General features: G+C 31.5%; 4 protein-coding genes across 5 annotated transcripts; 1 reads left to right on the top strand and 3 right to left on the bottom strand.

Annotated features, from left to right (window-relative positions):
- Nucleotides 1-7: 7 nt before the first annotated feature.
- On the bottom strand, nt 8-3,242 carry LOC148231818 (nonsense-mediated mRNA decay factor SMG9). 2 transcript variants are annotated; one of them, XM_088193305.1, is made up of 7 exons: nt 3,133-3,242; nt 2,795-3,068; nt 2,588-2,722; nt 2,244-2,525; nt 1,980-2,178; nt 294-685; nt 8-229 (listed from the first exon to the last, which is right to left on the bottom strand). In XM_088193305.1, exons 1-7 carry the CDS (start codon nt 3,184-3,186, stop codon nt 15-17), a joined length of 1,551 nt encoding a protein of 516 aa, XP_088049431.1. In that variant the 5' UTR covers nt 3,187-3,242; the 3' UTR covers nt 8-14. The 2 variants fall into 2 exon arrangements, with proteins under 2 accessions (XP_088049431.1, XP_088049432.1); XM_088193306.1 differs by having other exon boundaries at nt 2,795-3,065.
- Nucleotides 3,243-5,115: 1,873 nt separating this feature from the next.
- On the top strand, nt 5,116-7,341 carry LOC148231817 (uncharacterized). The gene is made up of 5 exons (XM_088193328.1): nt 5,116-5,464; nt 5,537-5,679; nt 5,735-5,813; nt 5,884-6,090; nt 6,217-7,341. Exons 1-5 carry the CDS (start codon nt 5,171-5,173, stop codon nt 6,313-6,315), a joined length of 822 nt encoding a protein of 273 aa, XP_088049454.1. The 5' UTR covers nt 5,116-5,170; the 3' UTR covers nt 6,316-7,341.
- A 1,136-nt stretch (nt 7,342-8,477) lies between these two features.
- Nucleotides 8,478-17,592, bottom strand: beta'COP (coatomer subunit beta'). Its single transcript, XM_088193304.1, has 18 exons — nt 17,493-17,592; nt 17,233-17,391; nt 16,981-17,173; nt 12,338-12,661; nt 12,138-12,243; nt 11,989-12,069; nt 11,615-11,748; nt 11,096-11,395; nt 10,884-10,974; nt 10,638-10,803; nt 10,395-10,564; nt 10,164-10,332; nt 9,877-10,102; nt 9,657-9,813; nt 9,462-9,591; nt 9,229-9,401; nt 9,050-9,167; nt 8,478-8,978 (listed from the first exon to the last, which is right to left on the bottom strand). Exons 1-18 carry the CDS (start codon nt 17,493-17,495, stop codon nt 8,886-8,888), a joined length of 2,793 nt encoding a protein of 930 aa, XP_088049430.1. The 5' UTR covers nt 17,496-17,592; the 3' UTR covers nt 8,478-8,885.
- A 1,127-nt stretch (nt 17,593-18,719) lies between these two features.
- Nucleotides 18,720-20,031, bottom strand: LOC148231815 (general odorant-binding protein 28a-like). Its single transcript, XM_088192112.1, has 5 exons — nt 19,887-20,031; nt 19,662-19,820; nt 19,468-19,588; nt 19,220-19,287; nt 18,720-19,148 (listed from the first exon to the last, which is right to left on the bottom strand). The coding sequence occupies exons 1-5, from the start codon at nt 19,938-19,940 to the stop codon at nt 19,125-19,127; spliced, it is 426 nt and encodes a 141-aa protein (XP_088048238.1). The 5' UTR covers nt 19,941-20,031; the 3' UTR covers nt 18,720-19,124.
- Nucleotides 20,032-26,723: the final 6,692 nt, after the last annotated feature.

The following is a 26,723-nucleotide window of genomic DNA, read 5'->3' as shown; positions in this document are numbered from 1 at the left end:
TATGATATATTCTCCTATTTATTATTATTATATTCACACAATTTATTATACTCCATAAAAAACGCACTCTTCTTAATATTATCCCAAGTTTTGTTGCAATATTGAAGCCACGTCCTTTCATTCAATTGCACGTTCGTCAATTGATTTCTAGAAGCGCCGAAGATTTGCCATCTGAGTCTATGTGCTAATTCTTCTACAGACGGATGTCCTCTAAAGATGAATTTATTATCTAAAACAAATACATAAGTTATAATAATATATATTCGATTAATCAATTGATATTAATCACCAACCATGATCTTCCGCGATGGTCGGCATCAAAAATAGATTGACAGGCTTTCCGCATCGTTCGGCATTTAGATTATGAAACATTCCGTTTGTTTGATTGGAATCGTTGTTCGATTCCGGGTCGTACATGTACATGCCGCTGTGGATGTTCATGTTGGATTTGCTGAACGCCTTTTTGAAAAGATCCTGCATGAGCTTCACGGATTCCGGTTTAAAGTCGTCCATCGAACATTTGTTTTGCAAGAATAGCAAATGGGGATAGTGATCCTTCGGTGAATTTCCGTCGTTATCCGGATTGGAAGATCCGCTCGAGTTAGAAGAAGTGTGTAAGGAACTTTGGCTTATGTTTGAAGCTGCGGGAATTGAAGGTTTTACCATTTCAGCTGATTGTATAAATCTAAAACATATATATTATATAAGATAAGCAGAAAATGTTATTATATTATAAAGAATTAAGAAGCAATATTTAAATGTTTTTATATTTTATTTTTTACAGCCTTGAAAAATGATGTCTATGATAATAAAGGAGAGATAATGCTTTTAATGTAGAAATCATGTATGGGTTAAGCTACTATCGTAAATGAATCAATTGGAAGATATTGGAAAATAATATTTTTTTCTTTCAACGTTTGTCTTCAGAAATAATATTTCTCAATATCTGCAGTTATTTTAAAGAAAAAAAGCAGCATGATTGGGTGCCGCATGAATTGATAAATAAAGATAATTAAAATGTGTTCTTCACCCGATTTAGTATATTTTTAAATGCTTATATTATAATAAAGAAAAATACAGCAAAGCTGAAAAAATAATAAATCAGCAATAGCATTATTAAATAATTAAAAAAAAACTGTAATTTTAATATTAAAATCTGTATTTATTTTATTATTGATGCAGTTGAAGAATATTTTGAATAAAGAAATATTTTTATAAAAAAAATATGTTTTAATTTTAAATTATTAAATGTGAAATTTCATTTAAAATACTGTTCATTGGTGAACTAATAAAAACCATATTAATGTCCTCGTAAACTGTTTAATGTTCCATATTTTGTGGAGGCAGTGTGTGACCTATAGTGGGAGTAGAGGTAAAGTAGGTTAGTCTCTGCCATTTTCAATACCCATCATAAGTTAAATTGATGAATTTTGAGGCTTTGTTGTTCAAGCGTATTATGAGAACAACTGTTCTGAGAGCGTTCCATACACACTTCGCCATACGTTCCATACACAATTGATTTGTAAGTTTTTAAAATGAAAATTTGAGTCTCCAATCTCTTGAGAATATGAAGAAAAGGATCATACAGGAAATTTACGTCTCCAGCAATGTATTGCCAACAACTGCTATAAATTGTATGATATGATTTTTAAAACCAATCAAAATAAAACTGTTTTTATGTACTTTTTCAGAAATAGATACCATTTTTTTCTAGATAGATATGGTTATTTTTTTATACCAACTTCAAATATAAGAGATCTTTATGCCCTGGTCACTATTACATACAGATGTGAATTTATTTTTAGCAATTTGCAAAAACATCAAAATTAATTTTACTTGCATTCACAACAGTCTAACAATTAGTCTAACATAATTAGCTAATAACTCTCCAAAACAGAACTCTATTTAGGAAACGCTGAAATGTAACATATATTGATCTCTAGATATTGCATCTTTGAGTTTAAAAAAAAATTATTTACCTAAGCATATTTAGATCAGTGAACCAGTCCTGAACTAATACAACGATATGACAAACGGCTAACAAAAAAGCAGGAATTTCTAATCCACCTCGTGATATGGGATTATAACCGATGCCACCCATCATTCTGTTTCCCATACTAAAAACTGGACCAGTGTCTAACAAAATTACTCTCGAGTTTGTCACATAAACATCGACACCTAAAAAATTAACATAAATATGTATTAAACAAATAAATAAGGAAATAAAAGCAAAAATGCATCACCTGAAGTACAATAGTCGCCTGTTTCGATCTGTTGCATACTCTGAGACTTAAAGATGAGTGGCTTCTTTTTTAGCTCTTCGGTAAAGATTGAATTAGTAATGATTTTATCGTTACTGTCGACTGGCGGTAAGACTTTATCCAGTAGTATCTGTGAAGCGGAATCTTCTTCACCGGGGGAACTGGAACTTTCGTGAGATTTCAAAATCTCGCTGCAAATGTTGCTTAAATCTGAACTATGAGCTAAAATATTTAAAATCGTAGATTTGCCAACACTTTGATTTCCTAAAATTATAATTTAAAAGCTGTTTATAAAAATAATATTTAATAATTTAAAAAATACATACCGATGACGCCTACAACTAAAAAGTTAGTATTCGTATCCATCAAATGCTCGGCAACAGCAGGAGAAAAGTCTAAGAAATCATCGATCAACTTAATCGGATGCGACATTTGAATCGGAGGCGATAGTATCTTACTCTCTAAATAAAAAACTAATTAATAATAATAATTTCATCTTCATATTAAATATTAATTAAAATATCAAGAAGCACCTGAAGATTTTTTTTCTTTATGCTCGTTCTGTGCAATTTTAACCGACTGCATCACAGGAGTTTCCGTTTCGCTTTTTTTTTCCTTTGGACTCTGAGGTCTGTTCTCGTCTTTGGCAGTAGACGGTTCTCTAGTCTTAATCATTATGACGGGTTGTTTTTCTTTTTCAACCGGTGCCGGTTTATCGCGGGGCGTTTTATTACGATCGAAATCTTTGTATTCCCTGTCATTTTTTGTCAATATGACAGGTTTGCGGGGCGAAAACTCTTTATCCTGCTAAAAAACAAAAATTTTAAATAATGAAATTTAATTCTGAGCAGTGAAAACGCTGAATACTCACCCGCGGTGCAGTGAAAATTTTCTTTTTGCGAATATTTTTATCGTATTCAGCCATAACTAAAGGAATGAAATATGTACCACCCAATCAAAACACGTCTAAACGTCAAACGTAAGTCATAACAGCATATTCATTGACCATAAAAAAAATCATAATAATAATATATTAACCCTTTCTACGACACGCGCATCATATCATGCGCTCGTTAAGTTAATGTATTAGATTGCACTTTGTATTTGAGATGATATAGAATTTACTGTTTATTTATTGATTATATCAAATTGGTAAAATAATTTATTAAATATTTTTATTTGAAAATTATAACATATAATAAATATACATGTGTTTATTATTAAATTTTCCATTGTAACCTGTTCAGCGTATACTCAATGTGTAAGTCAATCAGACATATTGAATACCTACAAGTAAGTATTAACCACCAGATTGAAAGTCTGAGAATCGGTGCTATCTATATTAATAATCACAGATCATGGTAGAAATCCTTCATTATTATTATTATTAAAATTATACACATGTGTTTGTAATTTCTAGTTTCGTTTATTTAAGTAGAAGTTACAAATAAATAAGCATATTTTTTATATTACATAATTTGTTGGTCATTTTAACAGATGAATCATTTCTTTAGTTGGCTATAATGTTGTTATTGCTGTAACGTTGAAGATTGTTTCAACTGGTTAATCTGTCATTCTCATGTTGGCAGTTCATTATCATTATATATGTGTTTTAGGGGCAATTTATTTGGTTAGGCTCACAATATTGTCAGATGTCAATCCAACATGCCATGCGTGCTCTCTGCCGCCGTTCTGTCGTTATTCCCGCTTCGTTCGTTACTCTGAATACCGTCGCGTCCTACATACAATTAAATATACTCGTTAAGGGTATGGGGACCCCGAGACGACCGTCTGTGACGCAGCATATGTGAAAGTGAAGTCCCGCTGAGCCGTGCACCCGAACTAAGCGGCGTTGTACAACCACACCGCACTCCCGCCACCGCAAGCAACGCGCGGAGTGGGGATACTGTGGAGCACCCGACCGGGATTATATGGCGGTGCCAAAAGGCACACATTATACATTCGACTCTGGACTTCTGACACTGCAACACTCACTGGACTACACGGATTCTACACCTCGCCTCCTGTCTGAGCAACCATCTCCAGGACACGCGCTCGAGGTTTAATATCGACGACTGTCGAATGATCCCAGTCAGCACGCGTCAAGAACGTACCGGAAGATTCATAAGGGCCACTTTGTACAGTTCACTGTACAAACGTCCTATCACAAATCGTCAACCGGACCTGCCGATAACTACAAATATATAAGCGTAACCGCGACCGCTTCAAGGGTTATTCATGGAATGTTCAATGTTGTGACTAATGATAATAATTTATTGCCCATTTATATGTTTAAATAAAATAATATTTTTTCAATTCACATGACCTTTCTACATTCTGACCGTATGCAATTTTTATTCTAACTATTTTATATTTATTCTGACACTGAATAATATAATTATGACCATGCTGTTAATAAAATTGTGACCGAGATTTAAATTTTATTATGACCCAAAGTCGATTATCATCCTAACCGTTTTAAATGTTGCCAAGGTGTGGGGGGGGGGAGGGTAAAATAATATTGCATCATTTTATTCACAACAATTTTAAAAAGTTTAGAAATTGTTACCCTGTTTCTCAATAAAAATACATAATTGTATATTTTTTGTATTTTGCTAATAATTTACTATTTTTGGCTTTGAATTTTTTATTTATAAATTTGTCACATAAAGCAATAACTATTTTTAAAAATAGGTGTTGTGCGTAATTGTTGTAGAATATAAAAATACTTGATCACCAATTAACATGCCTCGATGTTTTGAAAGTAAAATATAAATTTATGTCAATATATTCATAGCACAAATATATGTTTTTTAACAGGTGCGCATAATTTTTGAAGTTGGCAGCACTGTCTAATGACAGATGTGTTATACCGCAAGGTAGGACGGACGTAGCCGTCAATAATAAAAATGAACTATCGTTGGGTGGTATTTGTTACGCTGGCGATGATCCATTCATCGTCAGCGGAAGACGCTAGTGCTTGTACAAAGATAAACGCGTGCAGTTGTTCGAAGCCTGACGGATCTACGCTGGATTTGTCTCCGCTGATCGTCGGCCAAATTCCCTTCTACGAGAGTACACATTATTTTCCAAAAAACGACGATTCTGATTACGCTTACATCACATATTACTTCCACCCGTGCGGCGATGCTACCCTCGACGTAAAAGACAATATTACCAAGAACAACTGCAATTCAGCCTCGGTAACGTTTTTATTATATACATTTATAAGGGGCGTTTAATTTCAATAATATACATATTCGATTTCATTCTAGGTGTGCGAAAGATTTGTATCCATTAAAAAAGCTAATGTAACAATCAAAGATGATGGTTATCAACCTGCCGCTATAGCAAACAGTGTAGAGTTTGTAAAAGGTTCCGGTTCGTCGATAGCTCTCTACTACAAATTCACATCTAAGTAAGTGTAAAATAAATATGTGTTTGAAAGTGATCTAAAAATTACTTTTCTACAGGAACATATTGATCAATTTGGTGTGTAGTCCGGGAGACTCCAACGATTTAGTAATCAAAAAAGCAGATTCAAACTCTCCGGTGAGTTTTATTATTTTATATTTTTAAAATTGATCGTAAAATTAAAACATCTTATTATTTATTATTGCAGGTATTGACATTCTATTCCAAACACGCTTGCTTCAGTCCACCGACTGATCATCATTCGTTCGGAACCACTTTGTTAATCATATTATTTGTATTAATATTGGCGTATATGGCACTCGGCTGTTGTGTGAAACGATTCTTGATGGGCGCCAGAGGCATCGAAGTGATCCCTAACTTGAATTTCTGGAAAGAACTTCCATCATTAGTCAAAGTAAATATTATTTTTTATTTTATAAACGTTGATCGGTTAGGATCGACAATGAATTTTTAAGAAAACCCCGAGGCAAAAACATTTTAATTTTATTATCGTCTATATTAAATCATATTTTAATTTCAGGATGGTGTAGTCTTCATTCAAAATGGATTTAAACCGCCAGCTCAAAGTTCTTCATCGCCAGGTCAAAATCCTAACCCAAACACGTACGATAGTATTTAAGACACATTTTACAGCCTAATTATAAAACAAATAAGATTGGTAAATATTTTGTATAGTATTCGAAATTACACAAAATTGTACAGGGTTGTATAAAATGTAAATCAAAGTTGGCTATGTATCGTTTTTGTGATTATTATTGTCACGCAGGTTGTGGTTTTGACGTTTTTACCGTAGTCGTATTGGCAACACTACTATATTCTTCGATCTATCGTATTACCATTTCATTTATTCTTAGTTTGTACTTTATTTTTCATTAATTAACCTTGTAATAATTTATACTGCACACTTATTATAAAACGACTTGTGCCTAATTATAATTTTTTTGCCATTTTTGAGCGCAGTTTTTTCTATTGTGCACAAATGTGTTTTTATTCCTCTTTCTATAATCATTTACAAATTCCATTGTAAATATATTTTATATACATATGCATATTTTGTATATTATCAAACTACTGATAAATTTTAGATTATTTTATAAAATATATGTATTGTGAACAATAACTGCACTCAGATCAAACGTATAATAAGCAATTTGGTTTATAATCATTAAACATTTGCAACTCCAAATATTTTTATAATGTAGTTATATATTTATATACAAAGAAATATTTACATTAATATTTGTTAAAATACGTTTAAATTGTATAAAAATACAATGTGCAATAATTTTTCTCCTTGTAAAATATATACACAAATACTCTTGATTTTGTTTTGAAGATTGAAAAAAGAGACTCAATATTGATATTTAAAAGTGTAGCGTGTTTACTTTTGTGATGTTATAAATCTGGTTAAAATCTCGTTTTTCTTTTTGTTCTGGAATATTTACATATTAAAAGTTTTTTTTTATTTGTAGTGTGTGATTTTTAAATATTAGTTATTATTATTCAGGTATCTTCCATTTTACTACATTTCGTATATACAAATACGTAAGCCATACTGATCTTCATCGTCGTTTATTTTCAAATACAAAATATACATTAAAATGTTTGTAAATTTTATATTGTAAATAAATTAAGATTTGGCAATCTTATTATTTTATTTTATAATCCTAAACAATAAGTTTGATACACGGTTTATTGCACATATAATATTTACCGATATATGTAAAAAAAAATGCAGACTCACAGTTTAAAAAAGTAAGTCACTCTGGTTTCTAGTTTCTGGTGACCGGCTGAGTTGAGTTGGGTCTGTTTACCGAGAGTGAGTGCTGTGTCACATCCTTTGTACTGGTCATTCAACAAAGCCTGGATTACTGGGATAAAAGGACAATTTAAAACCAATGGTGTTATTGTTTAGCCCCACCTTTAGTACACCCTTAGTAAAGAGTAACTCTAAGATGCCCATTTGTGGGCGACCGGTAGATAATTACAAACGGTTCGTATTTTTCAGGTCAGAATTTATATTAAATGCTTAGAATTTAAATTAAATGGTAAGAATTATTTTGACGAGTATTTTTCAGTCGGTATTTATATAGAATAGCCAGTACATATATTATATGATCTGTATTTTAACCTCAAGGTCAGTTTTATGTTGACAGATGGTCATTATTAAGGTGTTTTATGGGCAACTTGTTTGGTTAGGCTCGCAACATTGTCAACACAGTAAGCTAGGTGTGCTCTCTGCCGCCGCTCTGTCATTATTCCCGCTTCGTACGTCGCTCTGAATACTATTCGTGGGGTATTTAAGTTAACACTCGCTCGCACCTAACCTGTTTAACGGTTTTGGTATAAGATATTTCTAAAATAAATAATTTATTGCCCATTAATTATTTATAAATTTTATGTTTTCTTTAATTCACATGATCGTTTTATGTTTTTATTCTGACCGTATACTATTTTTATTCTAACCATTTGATCCTGAGATTTTTATTTTGACCGTTTAATATTTTGCCATTACAAAAGATATATTCTACAACACTATTCAGTGTACAAGGCCATGAGTATTGTTTTTAGACATGTGTCTCGAAGCTTATTTTTTTATGTTGTGGTAATTATTGGCATTCAAGCGGCTACAGTGCAAAAATCTTGGGTGTTCTGAAATCCCGATTTTACTCGTGTTTTCTTTGACCTAAGCCTTTGTCGTTGCTGCTTTCTAGAGGGCCATTGTTGGAACCTCACAAAAATTAAAAACCATCATTGAAACGCAAAATTAATAAAATGATATTTTTCTATTAATTAAAATGAATTTATTTTACATCATATCTCTTAAAAACAAAACGATAATATTATAAATAAAATATATCTATATATTGTTTTTTTAAAAATCATTTTCATTGTAAATGCACCATTTATCTTTTTCAATTAAGCGATTAGATTATTATAGAATCGTGTACATACATACATATATGCATTTTTAATTTTCACATAAAAAACAATTTGTACTAACTTAGATCATATATATTCTTATTGTTATAATACATCAGAAAGAAAGCAAAGCAATCAAATCAGTGAAAAAATAATAATAACAAACACCAGGAATGTTTGCAGATCAACAAAAATATATCCATACAAAAAAATACTATAAGTGAAATTTTAAATAACATTCTCAAATTCGATTTGAATATAAATACGTTATGTGTCTTCGTCTTTCTTATCGCTTTCACTTTCTAATACGTCTTCTTCCAAGTCATCATCGTCCACTTCGACATCTTCCAGCATACTTTCCTACAAAATAAAATAAAAATAATAAAAAAAATCCAACATCACATTATGGCATTTCAAAAACCAAATCTTACAAGTCCTTCTTCATCCCCATCCGCTAATTGCACGAATTCCAACTTTTTCAACATTTTTTCTACTTCATCATCTTCAGTCAACTGATTTGCAGTCGTAGCTTTAGCTGCGGCTTTAACCCTAAAAATAAAACCAATTAGTTTTTCATAATATAAGCTTAATATATAAGCGATAAACGCACTTAATTTCGTCTGGCGACAGATCTATATTTTTAGACCACTTTCCACTAGTAATCGCCTCCTCGTATTCGTCGACTAAATTTCGATCTGCGTTTGATATCCCCGGAGTGGAGTCTAACTCTTTTTGCCACTTGATTCCGAACTCTCTTTGGTATTCTTCAAGTTTTAACGATTCCTAATAATAAATTCAATTTTAAAATTTGCAAACTATGGTTCAAATAATGTTTAAACTAACCTTAAGCTCTGGAAATAAATTGTCGTAATTTGCAGGATCGGCGAGCGACTGTCCCGTTTTTTCATTGGTCTCGGTAACTTGCTGTCTCCATTTTTGCACAACTTCCGATATGCGAGATGGAACATAAGATCTGAAAATAATTTTGTGTTAATATTTTTGAGGAAGAGAAACAATATTATTTTATTTGAGTTTTACCTTGCAAAGAAAGCCGCTAAAGGCAAACTGTCACCAGCTACCAATAAATCTAGACATCCATCGATATCGCCTAATAAGAATTTCATTAAAAACTTCACATTAGCCGCGTTCTCTTTCTCGTCATCGTTTGCCAACTGCGATAACAATTCTTCATCGCCTTTAAAATAAAATTAATAATCAAGATCGCATTGTATCATTATTTTTTTAAATCAATTCATACCTGAACTAGTGGCTAAGGTAAGAAGACCGGTTACATCTTCGGCTTTTCTAAAGCAACGGTTAGCCAGTTCCATGTTGCAATGCTGAAGAGCGAGATCGGCGACTCGCAGCCACCTTGAAGAACTATCGGCGAGTTTAGCGGCGACTTCTAAATCTTCCAATTGTATAGCTAATTCGAATCTGTGCTCCGGATCAGTCGACACCGCCAAAGCTTGTTGTTTAAAACCCTATATAAAATTTAAAATATAAATAAATTTAAAAAACCAAACATAATCAATAGTTAATTACTTGTTTCTCCAAGAAATGTGCGACTCTTATTCGATGCTCTTTCGGAATGATGGGTAATACTTTATCGGCCGTCTCAAAATCGCTTCTCATCACAGCCGTTTGATACTCCAACACTGAGAGCAGCAGGGAGTATGATACGACGTTCAATTCTTTATCTCCGACGTAAAGCCTAAACATATGATTATGTAACGATCCGTGAATCTCAGCTGTCGTTTTATAAACAGATCTTACCTATTCTCTTTCGGTACATAACCGAGCAAATACATAGTATGATCGAGATGAGCGATTGTAACTGTCTCGCCGCCGACATAATAATTGATGCGATTAACTGCATTTGTGTATATAAAACAATCACCGACCCACAATCCAGTTTTAACGCATTCGTTCACTTCTCCCAAAACCTAAACAAAATGTATATATATATAACCTTAAAATACAATAATCTATATTTTATTTATATAAATATATATTTACCTCAAATGCATTTTCGATTCCATCTTCTGAGATACCTTCGCTGGTCTCTCTGGACTTTGCCACTACTGCTGCGTTATACTTCAAAATAAAATAAGAATCTTCGGTAGCAAGGCATACTAAGTTTCCATTTTCAGTCCAATATACATGCTTCGGTTGAATCTCTATTCTGCAAAAGTTTTTACACATATATTTAATTTAATTATCTAAGCAAATAAATAAAATTCACAAAAGCTGTCAATACAGTACCTTCGGATAAGATCCAGAGATTCCCAATCGTAGAATGAAAAAGCCATTCCACTGATAGATTTCACACCCAGCATGAATCCGCCAAATATACCTGTAATATTTTTATAAAATATATTTAATATTCAAAACAGAAAAGTTTTAGAATAAAATAGTTTGACCCCATAATAAACAATGTCGAGGTTACCGACTTCACATATAAAAGAATAATATACCTTCAGCTCCATAGTCAGGCTTGAAACTCTTGCGTTCCTTGAAATTCTTGAACACCTTAACAGTACTCGACGATTCGAGTGTGGCATATTCTGAACTATCGCTCGCCCAAACGAACTCCTGCGCAGTTCCGAAAGCCTTATTACGCAGCGCCATAGCCGTATATATTATATATTCGCCATCTCCGCTCACGACTACGAATCTTCCGTTCGGATTGTGAGCAATCGTCTGCGGAAATATCTCACAAGACCCCATATCTTTAACAACGACTGGCAAACGTTCACCGTCTTTGACCTCAGTATCTACAAGTTAAAACATAAAATAAAATTAGAACTCAATGTGACGTCTAAAATCAATATGAAACATAAAATTTACTAAAATTGTTTTAATTTTTACAAAACCAAAGATTTTATTTGTGTCTGAAATAATTAGACATCTTAAAATGAACTTTAAATCTATATAAAGAATCTGTTAAATAAATTACATGTTTGATATATAGATTCTTAAACTTTTAAACATACCTTCTGGCAGTGCTTTCAGATTCGCTTGCTGAATTTCTGAATGTTTAGCCCATATTATCTTACCGCCGTTCACGTCCATCGATATGGCGGGTTCTTCTCTTCCCACTTTAATCATAATCGATCCTTGATCGTATCTAAAATAAACCCAAGTATGTTAAATTTTTTTTAATTATATGTATGAAGCTGTTCCATAAATCTTTGCGTTTTTTAACCCTTTATGTGCTAGGTGTGGATAAATCCGAATCACAGTGTATGGCTATTAAGTGCGAAATTCGGTCAATAAAAAATAATCGATTTTTTTTAAGTGCTGAATTAATTTTCACGTAAGAGAAAAAACGCAGACTAATTGGACAACTTGATATATAAATACATACCCAAGTGCAACATTATTTGAACCGTGCATGCAAGATATTGCCCAAACTCTCTCGAATCCATAATTCAGCGATGATTCCAATCTTAAATGTTACATAACATTATTACACAGATGCATTTTTTCTACACAAGCTCATTTAATAAGATATACCTGTAAGTACCGGCATGCCAAATTTTTACAGTGCCGTCCTCGGAACCGGTGAGTAAAATCGGTAGTTCGGGATGGAAAGAAACGGCCGATACGTTTTGAGTGTGACCTAAATATTAATATATATAAATTATAAATTTAAAGTTAATCAAAGAATGCATCGCTTAGAATAAGCATAGCATATATACATATCTATAACTCACCATCCAAGACTTGAACGCAAGTCTTATTTTGATAGTCCCAAATGCGAACAGTCCTATCGTCAGCTCCGCTAATCAAATACGGCTTATCGCCGCCGTGATAATAGTCTACGCAGTTAACTCCTTTCTCGTGTCCTTCCAAAGTGAAATTTGCCGTTGTGGATCCTAATTGCCAGACTTTGACGGTCCTGTCGAGACTGGCACTCGCAAATGTGTTGTTATCCTTCGGATTGATTACTATCTTCATAACATAATGAGTGTGTCCTTCGAAGACTTGCTGACACGCCCACGAACGCTCCCAGTTCCACAGTTTTATCAACATGTCGTCTAAAAATAATTATTGTTTTCGATCAATTTAAATAAATAAAATATGATGACTAAATAAGATATTGAGAGCAATCATTGACAGTCAAAACACAGTTTAAAGAAGTTCCATGTAAATGAAAAATAATGATACAATTTTTTTTTATTAAACTTTGTACTATTTTCCCGTGATTTACTTTTACAACTTTTCATTACCATTTATCGAGCAGTAAAAAGTGTATTATTATAAGAAAAGGTCTTTCATATTGCAACTTAATTTTTTTCGACATTATTTTTTAATCAGTTATGTTAGTTAGGTACAAACTATGTACCTAACTAACTGTCAGTTAGATACTATGTACCTAACTGTCAGTTAAATACTAAACTAAATGTCTGCTCATTGTCGTGGGGTACCGCAGCTAGTTATACCTAATTATTGTTTTTTTAATGCAAATATCAATTCCTTCGTATATCTTAGTTGATGCATGCCCCGCATAAAAATATTATTAAGACATTTATGACGAAATAGGGTCTTATCTGTTACGACAATCGGTCGAATATAAAACAATTATTAAAATTAACCCATCAGTCCCAAAATGACTGCTAATAATAGTGCATTTTGTATCACATTGAAAAGCGCAGCAAGTGAATGTAATATGACAAGTGCAGGGTTGCCAAATCTCCACCTGTTTAAATTCTGACAAATTAAAGCACTGCCATACTACGTCACTGACATTCAGAACTTTAAATATACAAGAGTTCAGTCGAACACACAGCAAACTATGCTGAAAGGCTTACATTAATGAAAGGAATGACGATAACCAGAAAAACACTTGTGCAATGCCTTCCGTTGAAAAGCTGATTGTGATACTTCATGTGGTTTACCTTCCAAAACAGGCTGACATAAAAGCCAAAAAGTATTCCGATCTGCTTAGTGAATCATTTTGAAGGAAGCGAGAGAATCTATACTACAGCACAAAATGCAAGACTGTATTTCAATGTCTATCAAATTTTGGCAGAAATGTAATTACTACCAGAATATAAAAAGTAGAACTATAGTTAAACAACATAAAAAGTAGAAGTGAAATATTTTGCTATATTTCTATTTCGCAAAACCCATTTAGAGATTAAGTGAACCCTTCCTTGCGGCGATATTTGGTGCTTCCAAAAAGTCTGCTGAATTCACAACTGCATTCAGACCAGGTAGTGAGTGCTGCATATCGAAAAGAGACAGGAAATCCCTATTTAACACATTGAATACTGGGCATTATTCCTAAAAATGTAGCCGTGCGGCGGGGATTATTTGCGAAAATTAGGATACAAACTTATTTTTTTTAAAACATCGTAACTCTTTAATTAGTCAACGTTTTAACGTCAAATTTTAAAAACAGATTTATGATGATCGTTTTTTTGTATTCGCAATGATAAAATCAGTAAACGTCAAACTGTGGATCGCGTACCAATAAAATAAAATATAATTTTTAGTTTAGAATAACCAAATATATATATTTTTGAATAAAAACAATAAAGATAATAATAAAATGATGATAAAATACTGTTGTATATAATAAAAACCAAAAATATCTAATTTTGTGACCTATACAATCAATTCAAAATTTTTAACACTTGACGGTCAAGTTACGCAGCGATATTTGCACGACACCCAACTGTCCAATTTCGAACAAACGTAACGTTTGCCTATGGCTAAATGTAATCTTTTATTGTTTATATATTATTATTTTATATTTCTGTTATAATTTATGTATTATTTTTTTATATAGTATATTTAATATAATTAAAAATTAGCAGTGATTCTAAACATTTTATTGCTTTAATATTATATATTTACCACTTTTTGTATTTTTATTTTGCATCCAATAAAGACTCGAACCACCAATGTGCTTGGATAGTTACACAAATTAAAGTCCTAATTTTTGCAAATAATCCCCGCCGCACGCTCCATTTTTAGGAATAATGCCCGGTATTCAATGTGTTGGTAATTGAAAACATGTTGAGAACAGTTTATTTAATTTGAACAGATCGGGATCATTTCAGGTCTAAATATAATATTATAAAATATCACATTTGGGATTTATTAATCTGCATTTAAATGCCCACGATACCTCTACATACATATATATAACAGAAAATAATGATAAATAAAAAACATTATATTTTATATTATAAAAATATGAATTTGATTTACTGTAATTTATTTCTTAGAAAATAGTATCAATAAATGAAGGTGTACGAAATAAATAAGCATAACAAAAATATATTGTAAAGCTAACAAAATATAATAATGCAAAAAGTTGTAAAATAAATTAACGCAATTAAAAGTTGAAAATCACTAATTATTTTGTTATAATGCTTCGGGTTGATAATATGTACTTAGATATTAGGTCTAGCTCAACATTTCTTTTTTTTATGCGGTTACCTTTGAATATTTTGGGTTTTTTGTAATTTTGTAGATAAGAATTTCAAGAAACATATCTCTAAAAAAATTACCATCTTTACCTGAATCAAACCGATAAGGTGGGGTTTTTCGTTAACTTTTTTTTTTAACAGCGTGCGCTTAGCCTAACGGAAACGTTACATTTGTTCGAAATTGGACGGTTGGGTGTCTTGCGAATATCGCCGCGTAAATCGACCGTTAAGTGTTAAAAATTATTTAAATATATTTATATATTATTGATACGTGATTCGCAATTTGGTATTAAGTGATTTCACTATTTCTAATAAATAATATGTGAGATAATTCCATAGAAAAAAATTGTATATATATATGTAGACATACATCTTGAAACGAATTTATTTTACCCGAGTTTTGAGCCTCTGGAATTTAGAATTTCTACTTTTTTGAACTATTTTTAGTTAATATGATATTAGTAACATCTGTAGGTAAATCCCTAAATAAATACGTTACAGTAAATACGCAGTTTACGTGGGTTTTTTTCGTATGAAGTTAAAATGACGAAACGCACAAATTTGTGCACACCGACGCAACGGAAGGTTTCTAAAACGCACAAATTTGTGCACACCGTACGCAATGAGTTAACAGTCCGAAAGTATCGTATCACAATGTAAGTTTTATGCTGATAAATCGTCTCGGCTTTCTCGAGCATTTGCAGGTTAAATAAAAATTGAAATGCAAGTATTTGTTTGCCGGATTAATTTAACAATGGGTCAAGAGTTCATAAAAATAAATTATTTGATTAGGTAATCGATATTTATTATCGTTTTAGAAGTACAATAACAAAAAATATTTATTCTTTACTTTTGCAAATATGTAAAGAGCAAATTCTGCATGTACAATTAAGTGATTCATAAATAGAAGATTAAAAAAATTATGAAGCTTGTAAGTTTATAATCAGCGAGAGTTGACAATGGTCGGCACTTTTAATTTCTGTTAATTATTTGACTCACAGTAGAAACATTTTTGTTGTTAATAATATATTGGGACGGGTAAGTGGTTTTACGAGTTTTTACAATAAGCAAATTCGTATATTAAAATTGTCCCACATTCACAGACAAAAGACGAAACAAGGTGGTTCTGAAATCTTACTTTGGTTTCATGACAAAATTTAATCTTGATTGTGGACTTATAATATTAAAATTTATATATTATGACTAAAATTAAATTTTTCTTTGATACAACTTTATAAAAATTAAAGTGTCATCTGATATTCTGCTTCCAAAAACAATTTTCGATTCTATTCAGTTATATAGCTATAAACATATTGTTATATCATATCCACAAGATAACAATATTGATATTGAATTAATGGAAAATAATTTGGAAAAAGTAATGGGTAAAAAAACTTTGGACGCCGAATCTTTAATTGAAGAAATGAAAAATACCGATATTTCAGTTACAAATGCTACCAAAGCAAAAGAAACGGATTCATGGGATTTACTACAACATTTAAAATTTATGGAATCTACTGGTAAACGTAGACCAATTCTAAAAAGCTTTTAAATTGCTTGCTATCTATTTAATCTATTTCAACGGCAAGTGAACGAGTATTTTTCATTGCTAACTATTTTTCATCAAAAATTTGAAGTGTTTATGGGGGGGGGGGTTCTACTGTATTTAAAATACGTTTTATTTCTATTACACTGCAACGACAGCATGGTTTTATTGCTTTCGAGCTAGTCCAGAAAAATGCATTTTGTTTAATCAAATGGAAATATTAAAAACGAAAAAGCTGAAACGACATCCTTGACTTCACAAAATGTCTTTAAAGAGAAACAGTTTCAGTACATCCTAACACTCTGCCACCGAAGATAGCAAAGAAACTTGAATTATATTCACATACTTGACAACATTTCATCATACTCACCACTACTAGTTAAAATATACGGCTGCGTGGGATGAATGGCAATACATCTGACATAATCCGAATGAGCCTCGAACGCATGCACTCTCTCCAATGTGTTATAGTTAAATATGCGTATTTGCATATCATCGGAACCTGTGATAATCCAGTTCTTTCTCGGTACAAACTGTGCCGCTCTGACGGGCAAGTTGCATACCTAAAAAGCACAAAGTTAGCATCGATACCAAAAATATATTGTTCATACGACTGACTAACCTCAAATCTTTTCACTTGTAGCTGTGTCTCGTAATTCCAAATGTTGACGTCTCCATTGTACAACGAACACAAAATCCAAGGTTCCGTGGGATGCTGATCCACGGACTTGACTCTGTCCGAGCGGGCCGTAAGCTTGCGCTTTATGTCTAAGCGAAGCGGCTGAGGAAAAATGATTTGTAGTAATTCGATAATTAATAAGGAATATGCTCATCTAATCTGTGTAAAGTGTAATTGTGCAATACGCTAAGTTAAAACATTACCATTTTTAATCGCTTTTGTAAACCGTGGCTATATACACTAAATAAACCAACTACGCTGACAGCCGGGCAGTACGTGTCGCCCTTTTCACTTTTTCTTAATAAGGCGATGCCGCACACCTTTTCGCCAGTAGCTAAAACGCACTGACGTCAGATGTCATGTTGGCAGTTCACAAATCAACGACATAAATAATATTTTTTTATATATTTCTCTATTTTATTTATTGTTTATTCAAATTTTACTATCGATAATAACATTTTTATTTTATTGTAGTACTGGGGGTATGCGCTGCACAGGGCCAGCCCGAGAGGCAGCAGAAACCAAATAAAAGCGCAATATTCACTCCAAATTATCAAGCAATTTTGTTAAAGAATACAATCTGATATTATTTGCCGCACTAACCAACAAAAAAATGCAAATATTATTTCTATTTGTCGGGCTGTTGAAAGATTAACAATATGGAAAAGAGAAACTTTATATATTATATACTGGTCATTGATTGGCTGCTCCATATTTTTTAACTTTATATAAATCGAGCATCATCAACCGTTCACCGGTTAAGTTAGGTTCGCTATCCTATTTTTTAAACTTCACGCTAGAGCATCGCCCTGTCGTAATCTGTCGAGTGTTCACAAAGGTTTTGACAGATCATTTTGCACTCTCACTTGGCATTTGACATTTCTCATTGCGAGTTTCACCAAAGAGGTTAGTTTTTTTGGTACACCCTACTGTGTACTTTTTAGATTATTTCACGCATACAAAAAACTACAAATTATTAAATACCCACACACGCAAAAAAGAGTATCGTGTCAAATATAATATTAGATTACTTTGATTTGAATTATATTTTTAAACTCATCTAATGAGTTATTAACTATTAACAGGGAGGGGGGAGAGGCGCAAATTTAGTTTTTGCCTGGTGCACCAAATAACCTATAGCCGGCCTTGAATGACAATCAAAAAATCCTAGAAGCTTCGTAACGTATGTTGCTTTTAATTGCGAAATGCAGTGCAGCAGAGACGATTGGCGAAACTTTAATATGCCTGTTCCCCTCTCAAATAATACAGTTCATCGACGAATTCTTGACATATCTAATATTGTAAAACAGATGTTATTTTCTGATATTTTCAAAGTCATTATTATGCATTATGACAAGTCGACGAGTCCACTGATATTGCCAATTTTGAAAATCTTATGGCGTTTGTTAGATACGAAAAAGATCAAGAAATTCATGACGACTTTTTATTTTGCCACTCTTTATCAGGTCATACAACAGGAAAATATATCTTTAATGTTATGAATACATTTATGCAAGAGAACAAAATTGATTTGAATAGATGTGTTGGAATAAGCACAGATTTACAGTAAAAATAAACATTTTTTTAATAACATTGTTTATTGAAATTTATGATAGCTATGCGTAAATTTTTAAGCAGTACGATACTACAATATTTTAATAATAATAAACATTTTAATATTAAAACTCTATATTACATCTGTATAAACATTAAAAAATACAAGTTTTACATTTTTTTATTGATTTAAATATTCTATAATCACAACTACAAATATTTTCGTTGAAAACATATCTTTGTTAATGCTGTTTAATGCTAGTGGTCAATCAATGTATAGCTTAGTCTTCTTTGTCGTATCCCAACTGCAAAATGTGAAGGGCAAAGTAAAAACAATTAAAAATAAATAACAAATAATAATAAATAAAATACATACCTCCATTGCACAATTAAACATAGCTACGGAACGATCACAACCATCTCCATCATCTTTAGCGGCATTAACTACAATGAAATAGATTATTAATTTCTTTGTATAGATTTTAATCAGGTTTTAAGTTTGACTAAATTTTTGTACAAATTTATTTTTTATAAAATTTATTTATAAATAAATTATATTTATCATGAATTCATTTATTTTGCGTTTCGTCTTTCAACGTGTGTAATATTTAAATTAAAACGTACTTTTATCTTTGCATGCATCAGCGAAGCCTTTAGCCTTCTTCATTTTAGCGTCATCACCTTTGAATGCTTTTTCGGCTGCTTTCATATTGCCTTCTTCGTCAAATTTTCCATCAGGCGTCATCTGCAAGTGTACAAGAAATTAAATGTATTTAATTAACAATTGATATGAAAATATTGCTATAAAATATACATACAACACCCATAGCTTTGAAAATGCAAGCCATCATACATTTTCCTGGTTTTGTGGTCGGTGCTTTCTTTTCCATCAACCCTTGCATGTCTTCATCAGAAGGATTAATTTCTTCCTTACATTTTTGTCCCATTTGCATAAGCACATCTTTGTCGAACGCCAACTGCAATAAGTTGAAATATTATTTTTAAACAGAAAAAAATATATGATTCATCTAAATTTCAGTTACCACAGATTGGATCATCGCTGCAGAAATGCACAAAAAAACGATCGAGTACTTCATCTTTGCCACAAAAATTATATCCACAAACGATGCACTTGTACCGATGTATTGCGAAATAATGATCGACAGGCGAACAACGACAATATTTATATACAGAGGATGACCATTGTTGTACGTATTGCAATGTCACAAACAAAAAGTTTGTGTGAAACCATTAGCAGGGCTTTGTACGTGTTTTTTTTATTTCATTTCAACAATTCAATATTATTATTTATAGACCTTGAATTAGATTTTTCTAATATTGCGATAATGTATTATATTCCTATTAATGGTCTCGTGTCATTTAACATGTAGACCGATGCAGTTTAGTCAAAATTTACATGAGATATTATATTTACTAGATTCGATTTTGTCTATTAAATATTTTTGAACACTGAACCACATATTTTATTTAAAAATATTTTAATTTGTATAGTGATTTAGATGTTCCGCACGTGACATCGCGGCATAAAATTGACAATAACAGAAGCATTCATCCATCAATTATATTCCTCATCTCATATTGAGTGACAATGACTAAGTAATATTTATTAAAACCACTTACAGTGAAAAGAAAAAACGCTATAGAATTAGCAGGATTATAAGAAAATACACACTCTTGTCTTAAATGTGTTACACAGAATTGTTGTATAAATCACATATCTATTCAAATTTTTACAACCAACTGTACAGTTTTCCTACATACAAATTCATATGTATGTAGTATAATAGAGCTGCTAGCCTTCAAGGGTTAGTTTGTGCTGCGATAATCCAATTGATTAAGATAATTTAAGAACTCAACTGATGGACTAGTTGCTTTTTCTTTGTTCATTTTTGTCATCTCTATTCATGAACTTTCACATTGAGCTCTATAACGTATTATAAAGAAATCTGTCAATGTAACATTAAAAAAAATAGCATAATATTGCATATTATAGTAAATTTCGCACTCCTGGAATCTGATTGCAAATCTACATCGTGTCATCTCGCGGGCTGTAATTATATCACGTTTATCCGAACAAATGATTTTGTATCTCTAAATCAGAAATGGTCAAGGAAACGCAACGAGACTTTAATTGAATAATAATATATACGTTTTTTATATTTCTTTATTGCCCACAATTATTTGCCGTTGTTATAAGTGCTGTATTTTATGACGATTTTACTTATTGACACAGGGTAGAATGATTCTCTAGAAATTAATTATAAAGAAATTCATGTAATGTATAGAAAATTAACCATAAAAGATCCGATCATGGCAAACATACTTGGAGCGACATTACCTCATGATAATACGAGAACTCTTACTTCACTAATTACTGTAAAGTTGAACGAATTAGGTCTGTAAATTATGCTTCATCCTCTGATCTTTCCCCTACAGATTTTCATATTTGAAAACATTTAATGTTATTTCTTCGAAATTAAAAATACAATAATATAAAAAGTCACTGGCGATTCACAACCACTAAAAATAAAGTTTTAATCAACAAGGGATTCATTGTTCAATCGTTGGTAAAGACAATTTCTGTAAGTTAAGAATATTTTGATTAATAAAATTGTGATAAAAGGTATAACGTTTTATATCTCATTAAGCAAATCGTAATATTTCTTTAATTTCTAAGCAATACACTAATTTAATGTTATATTACCATAAACAATACGTTTTTATAAAATACATCAATATTTTCGAGCAGCTCAAAAATATATAGAACACTTTTTAATTGGTTACTGAAGAAAACTAATTGATTGCTCATTGTAATATGAATGAATGAAACTACATAAATGATGAATCTACATAATTCTACCACCTTATATATTACTACAACCTGAAATCATATTTTATTACACAAGTCTGATTTACAAGTATTATAAAAATAAATAACATGTAAATTACATATGTATAAAAACCTTGAATTTAATAAAATGTAATAATATTTGATTAAGAATAAATGCAGCATCGTCAAAGACAGATATTATCAAAACAAGTTATACGAATGTCATTATTTTATAACAACGTATTTTTTAGCTAATCTGTATTAAATTGTATAGGGCGATTGTCGATTCGCATTTCATATATACATTACATACGTATATACATTAATTACAAGCTACATTTTTGGTTATTACTGGCTTGGATGTAATTAACAGTAATTAATGTCTGTATGTATTATAGATTACAATTGATCATCATAAAATTCGTATACAAATGGGGAAACTGGATCCAGGGCTATGGTTTAACTCATTGTAAAAGTAATAATAATTTATTTGTTGAACAATTAACGAACAGTATTTGTACAATCAACATATATTTAAAAATAACAACTAGTTTTAATAGTATAATTTTTCTAAAACATGTCAAAACTAATTAGTTTTGAGTGAGACGCAAAATAATAAAGTACACTAATATTTGTTTATTATCTTAAAATTGAAGAGAATATATAAATTTAGCTCCTTCTTGCTCTAAAATATATAATGAAATGACATTTTTTGTGCTAAATGGAAATCTATTGATGGATGACAACGAACATAGATTTCCAACATCAAACTTGGAATCTATAAACTTTAAGGTCATCGGTAAAAAGTAAGAATTATAAATTATAAATATCTTTATTATATCATAAATAAACAAAAGAGATAAGAACCTTGAGGAGGGGATTGTGTAGCCCATATAGAAAAGATTAGCGACAAACTAAAAAGTATGACACACTTTATCAGAAACCTTTTCAATATCAGTGTTACATGACATCTATTTGTTTATCTATAATATATCGATATTTTTCGTCACAACATTGAAAAAATAAGGTAGATTCGTTGCTCAATAGCAACGAGTCGATAAATAAAAACCTTGCTGTTGATTTATATATAACGATTATAATACTTTATTTGAAGTACTAAATTTTTAATAATATTTAGTAGGCTATAAAGATTTAACTATTTTGACATACTTTCAATTAATGGCTTACAAATAAACAAAGACAATTTTTTTTTTCAATCTACAATTTTTACCGTAACTGCGTTTGAGTTTTGCAGCTGTATTTGTCAGGTATTTGTGACCCTAGCATATTAATATGATTCCTACCTCTACTGCTACAATGCATTTTCAGGGCATAAAGCTCCCGCCACCTTTTTGACGATATTTACGATGCAACCGATGTCGTATTATTCTCAAAATCTTTGACGTACATACACGTAACCAAGGAACACACAAAATAAAGGAAAAAAAAGTTTTAAATTAAAATAATATATCACAATCGTCCGCCCAAAACAAAAGAGTTGCTAAAAATTGATTTGTGTTTTTTGGATCGGCTATGAAACGATATTTTTTCTTGTGGACGTAAACAAATGATATTGCGTATCCGAGCAATCCATCAAATGGTGCAGTTTCAAAACACTGAACACTGGAACTTAAATTGTACAAAGACGAACGCGTTGGAGTGTGGTGCAAACAGGTACTGAGCATCCCCGTTTTACACATACCATAGAATGACGACGCTCAAATTCACGTCAATGAGTCTAATAACATATATATTAGGCATTAACAAAAAGTCATTCTTTATGATATTTTCTTGTCACTGAATTTTATTAAAAAAATAGCAAATAATCTATTTCCTCCAATTCCCAATGATATAAAAGCCCAAAGACAGCCGTTCTGAATTACATTTATCAGTAATCAACTTCATTCATTGAGGAAAACAGCTGTTTTCCTTCAACCGTTTGACGAGGTCAAACTAAAGCGGAATACTTTTTTTAAGTAAATATATTTTGCCCAATTATCAAGTGTCCAGTCACGGTGTTGCGGACCCTATTATGGCTTTTTTTCTTAGCTTATATAAAGGCTTATATAAAGTTTCCTTACCGCTTAAAAGAAAGGGATTCGGGATAAAATATCCCTTAAGTTGAATGTATAATATTAAATAAGCAGGTTAGACATATGTTGTTCGTATTGATGTTAACATTTAATTCGATAATGTATGTTCCTCTGATTCATGTCTCTCTTTTGCGCATTTATAAAATGAAAACACATCTTATCGTATTTTTAATAAATCAGCAAGAAAAATAACCACAAATTGCTTTTAACTATATCAGAATACGAGCTAAATATGTTTTGTGGACTTGCGAAAATTTTGCAACAGTTTATAACGCCTCCTATTATTATGGTCAAGGTTGAACATTATTGGCCATTACATACCATTATATTTTTTATATATATAGTTACATAAAAAGACACACATGTCGAAAATGAGTAATAATATATATTATAATCAGTTCGGTGTTTTCCAACAGTTTTCCATCCGCGAGCATTATTTTTTTTCGCGTGAGTCAGGCGCGTCACCTTGTTCTCGTCGCTTAGTGCGCGTTGAACCCACACGTCCACTTTCCACGCCTTTCCAATATGTTTTTAGCTTCTTTTAATATTAGACCATGAATATCCATAGCATTATCGGTAAGTCTGTCATGTTTTTAAAAGATAGTGAATATCGAAATGCAGACAAACTATGGAAGTGAGATGCGATGTCTGTCTGTATTTTTTCCTCCGCATAGTTTCTTCTGAAAGATAAGTTGGCTTAGTTTATATTTTGGACTTGACTTCTAAAACTATAATTTGTTATAGAACTTTCATTATGTTAGGTTTGGGTTTGAACAGCAACGATCAAATTGAGCTTCATAAACACTTTAGAGCAACATATTAGCGTCTATCAGTGAAATTATATTTTCGCTAGTAGAAATATATATATACTGGTGAAAATATATTTGGACTTTACTAGTGAAAATATAACTTTACCAAAAAATACATATTCACTGTAACATTTATATATCGGATGTAAATATATAATATATTACTAAATATAGAATAGTTTAAATCATATATTTGTAAGAAAATGTATTCCAATATGATTTTATCGATATGCGACGGCACGATTTTATCGCTTTTGGCGTGGATTCTAAGCAGGGACGCACCGTTTAATTTAGACAGAAAAATGCATGACATTTAAATAAATATTATGAATCTTACTGAAATCGATAAAACGATTACTGGAGTGCCAACTTTTGTTCCCCCCCCCCCTCCATGGAAAATTCTGAAACAAAGTCCCTAATGAAACAGTATTATTTTGGAAAAAAAGTCAAAATATTCTGTGACTTAAAATTCATGGTCTATCATTCTGAGATACAGATATCAAAGCGGATTCATGTGTGTAATTAAAATCCAATGGTAAGGCATGGGTTACTGCTACTGTCTATTCCTAATTAGTTATATTTTTCTCTTATAACTAATAATTCTCAGCAACGCTTTTATACTTTGATCTGTGTTATAATTTATTTATGTCATATTTGCTCTAAATCGAGCAGGAAACTCACGCCCAATAGTATTTGTACTACTGACTTCCGCACTGCGTGGACGCAAAGTAAGTCCGACGTAAGCGTAAGAAACAAAACCGCCGAATTCTCTTCGACGGGAAAAATTAAACACTTTAATTAAATATAAATATATACCAATATACAATAAAATTCAGTTGTAGCTCTTCATCAAAACGCCTTCAAGCGAGTGAGTGAAGAGAGGGCCAATTTATGACAAGTAGCGTTATTGTTTAGCTCTGCCTCCGGTACATCTATTACATAGCTATTTGTGGGTGACCTTTCAATAATGACAAAGAATTCGTACTACAATTCGGCGTGCGAGGTCATGAAGATTGTTCTATGCATATGTCTCGAAACTTATAGTACCTTAGTTTAATTTATGCATTTCGAAAGTCTGATTTTTATGAAGCTTGTGTCTTGGCGAATATCTTCGTTCTCTTACTTATTAATTTATTAATATGTTTGCTTGTTATTCTATTTTTCATCAATAAAATAATAATATAAATTTATTTAGCTGATATTTTAATCATTACAAGACATTACAATATTTATGTGATTATATATTATTAACAATATTTGCAAATAAAACTTTTTTAATCATTAAACCAATAATTATAATATATTATTCAATAATATATTCCGAATTTCGTGATTTAATATATTCTTGAACTAACAGGGTAGCAAAATTATTTATAATATATAATACTTGTTTATAAATGCAAGGTTTTAGTAGAGCTGCTCGGAGACATCCTCCAGTGATATCTTCCATTTTATTGACTGAAAAAATAATATAAAATTATTGTATTTTGGTTTGTATGTGAAATTGTAAATGAAATTGATTTTTTAAATGAATAGCTCAATCAAAACGAAGCCAATGAAAATGTGGTCTACTGAGCTATTCCTAATCTTAAAAGTTAAATGCTTTGCAGACTTCAAATCATGTGAAACAGAAGTCCGGCCTATTTGAGGTGTTATTTTATGATATATTAAACGGTGCAAGGCTTCCAATACAATTAATATAATTCATGCTTAATATTACTGTTGATTTCAAATATGTTTTGACAGTGGCGTAGCTAGGGTATGTGCCGCCCAGAGCAATCCTTAAAATTGCTGCCCCTCCCCCCCCCCATACATTTTTTGCAGGGTCGTAAAATCAGAATTTCTTAAAATAATTAATTGGTTATTATTAAGCTCTTGTTGTTCGTGGATTTATATATGTTTAAGTGCATTCAGGGTTAAGAACCACACTAGACAATCCCATCGCGAATATACCGCCCCCAAGCAAGTGCCGCCCGGGGCGGCCCGCCCCCCCATAGCTACGCCACTGTGTTTTGATAATAAATCAGTGTGAAATTTATAATAATACTGAATGTAATGACAGTTACCTTCCTCTCCACAATTTACAAGTATTGTATTAACTACATCATTTACACGTTGATCGTTGCT

This window comes from Plectrocnemia conspersa, unplaced genomic scaffold (assembly GCF_051122295.1).
Source record: "Plectrocnemia conspersa isolate PC_06_02 unplaced genomic scaffold, ASM5112229v1 ptg000009l, whole genome shotgun sequence".
In the NCBI taxonomy this organism is placed as follows: Eukaryota; Metazoa; Arthropoda; class Insecta; order Trichoptera; family Polycentropodidae; genus Plectrocnemia; species Plectrocnemia conspersa.
This window is presented reverse-complemented; position numbering and strand designations above follow the sequence as displayed.

Bases quoted from the DNA above. Each gene is read 5' to 3' on its own strand.
- LOC148231818 (XM_088193305.1), bottom strand. From the start codon at position 3,186: ATGGCTGAATACGATAAAAATATTCGCAAAAAGAAAATTTTCACTGCA. The intron at 3,069-3,132 runs GTGAGTATTCAG...TTTGTTTTTTAG, and splicing joins AAATTTTCACTGCACCGCGG to CAGGATAAAGAGTTTTCGCC. The intron at 2,723-2,794 runs GTGCTTCTTGAT...TTTTTTATTTAG, and splicing joins TAAAGAAAAAAAATCTTCAG to AGAGTAAGATACTATCGCCT.
- LOC148231817 (XM_088193328.1), top strand. From the start codon at position 5,171: ATGAACTATCGTTGGGTGGTATTTGTTACGCTGGCGATGATCCATTCA. The intron at 5,680-5,734 runs GTAAGTGTAAAA...ACTTTTCTACAG, and splicing joins TACTACAAATTCACATCTAA to GAACATATTGATCAATTTGG. The intron at 6,091-6,216 runs GTAAATATTATT...TTTTAATTTCAG, and splicing joins AACTTCCATCATTAGTCAAA to GATGGTGTAGTCTTCATTCA.
- beta'COP (XM_088193304.1), bottom strand. The intron at 12,070-12,137 runs GTATATCTTATT...GTAACATTTAAG, and splicing joins TGGCATGCCGGTACTTACAG to ATTGGAATCATCGCTGAATT. The intron at 9,592-9,656 runs GTAAAACTCAAA...AATTATTTTCAG, and splicing joins TTAGCGGCTTTCTTTGCAAG to ATCTTATGTTCCATCTCGCA.
- LOC148231815 (XM_088192112.1), bottom strand. From the start codon at position 19,940: ATGAAGTACTCGATCGTTTTTTTGTGCATTTCTGCAGCGATGATCCAA. The intron at 19,589-19,661 runs GTATGTATATTT...GTACACTTGCAG, and splicing joins TTTTCAAAGCTATGGGTGTT to ATGACGCCTGATGGAAAATT. The intron at 19,149-19,219 runs GTATGTATTTTA...CACATTTTGCAG, and splicing joins TGTTTAATTGTGCAATGGAG to TTGGGATACGACAAAGAAGA.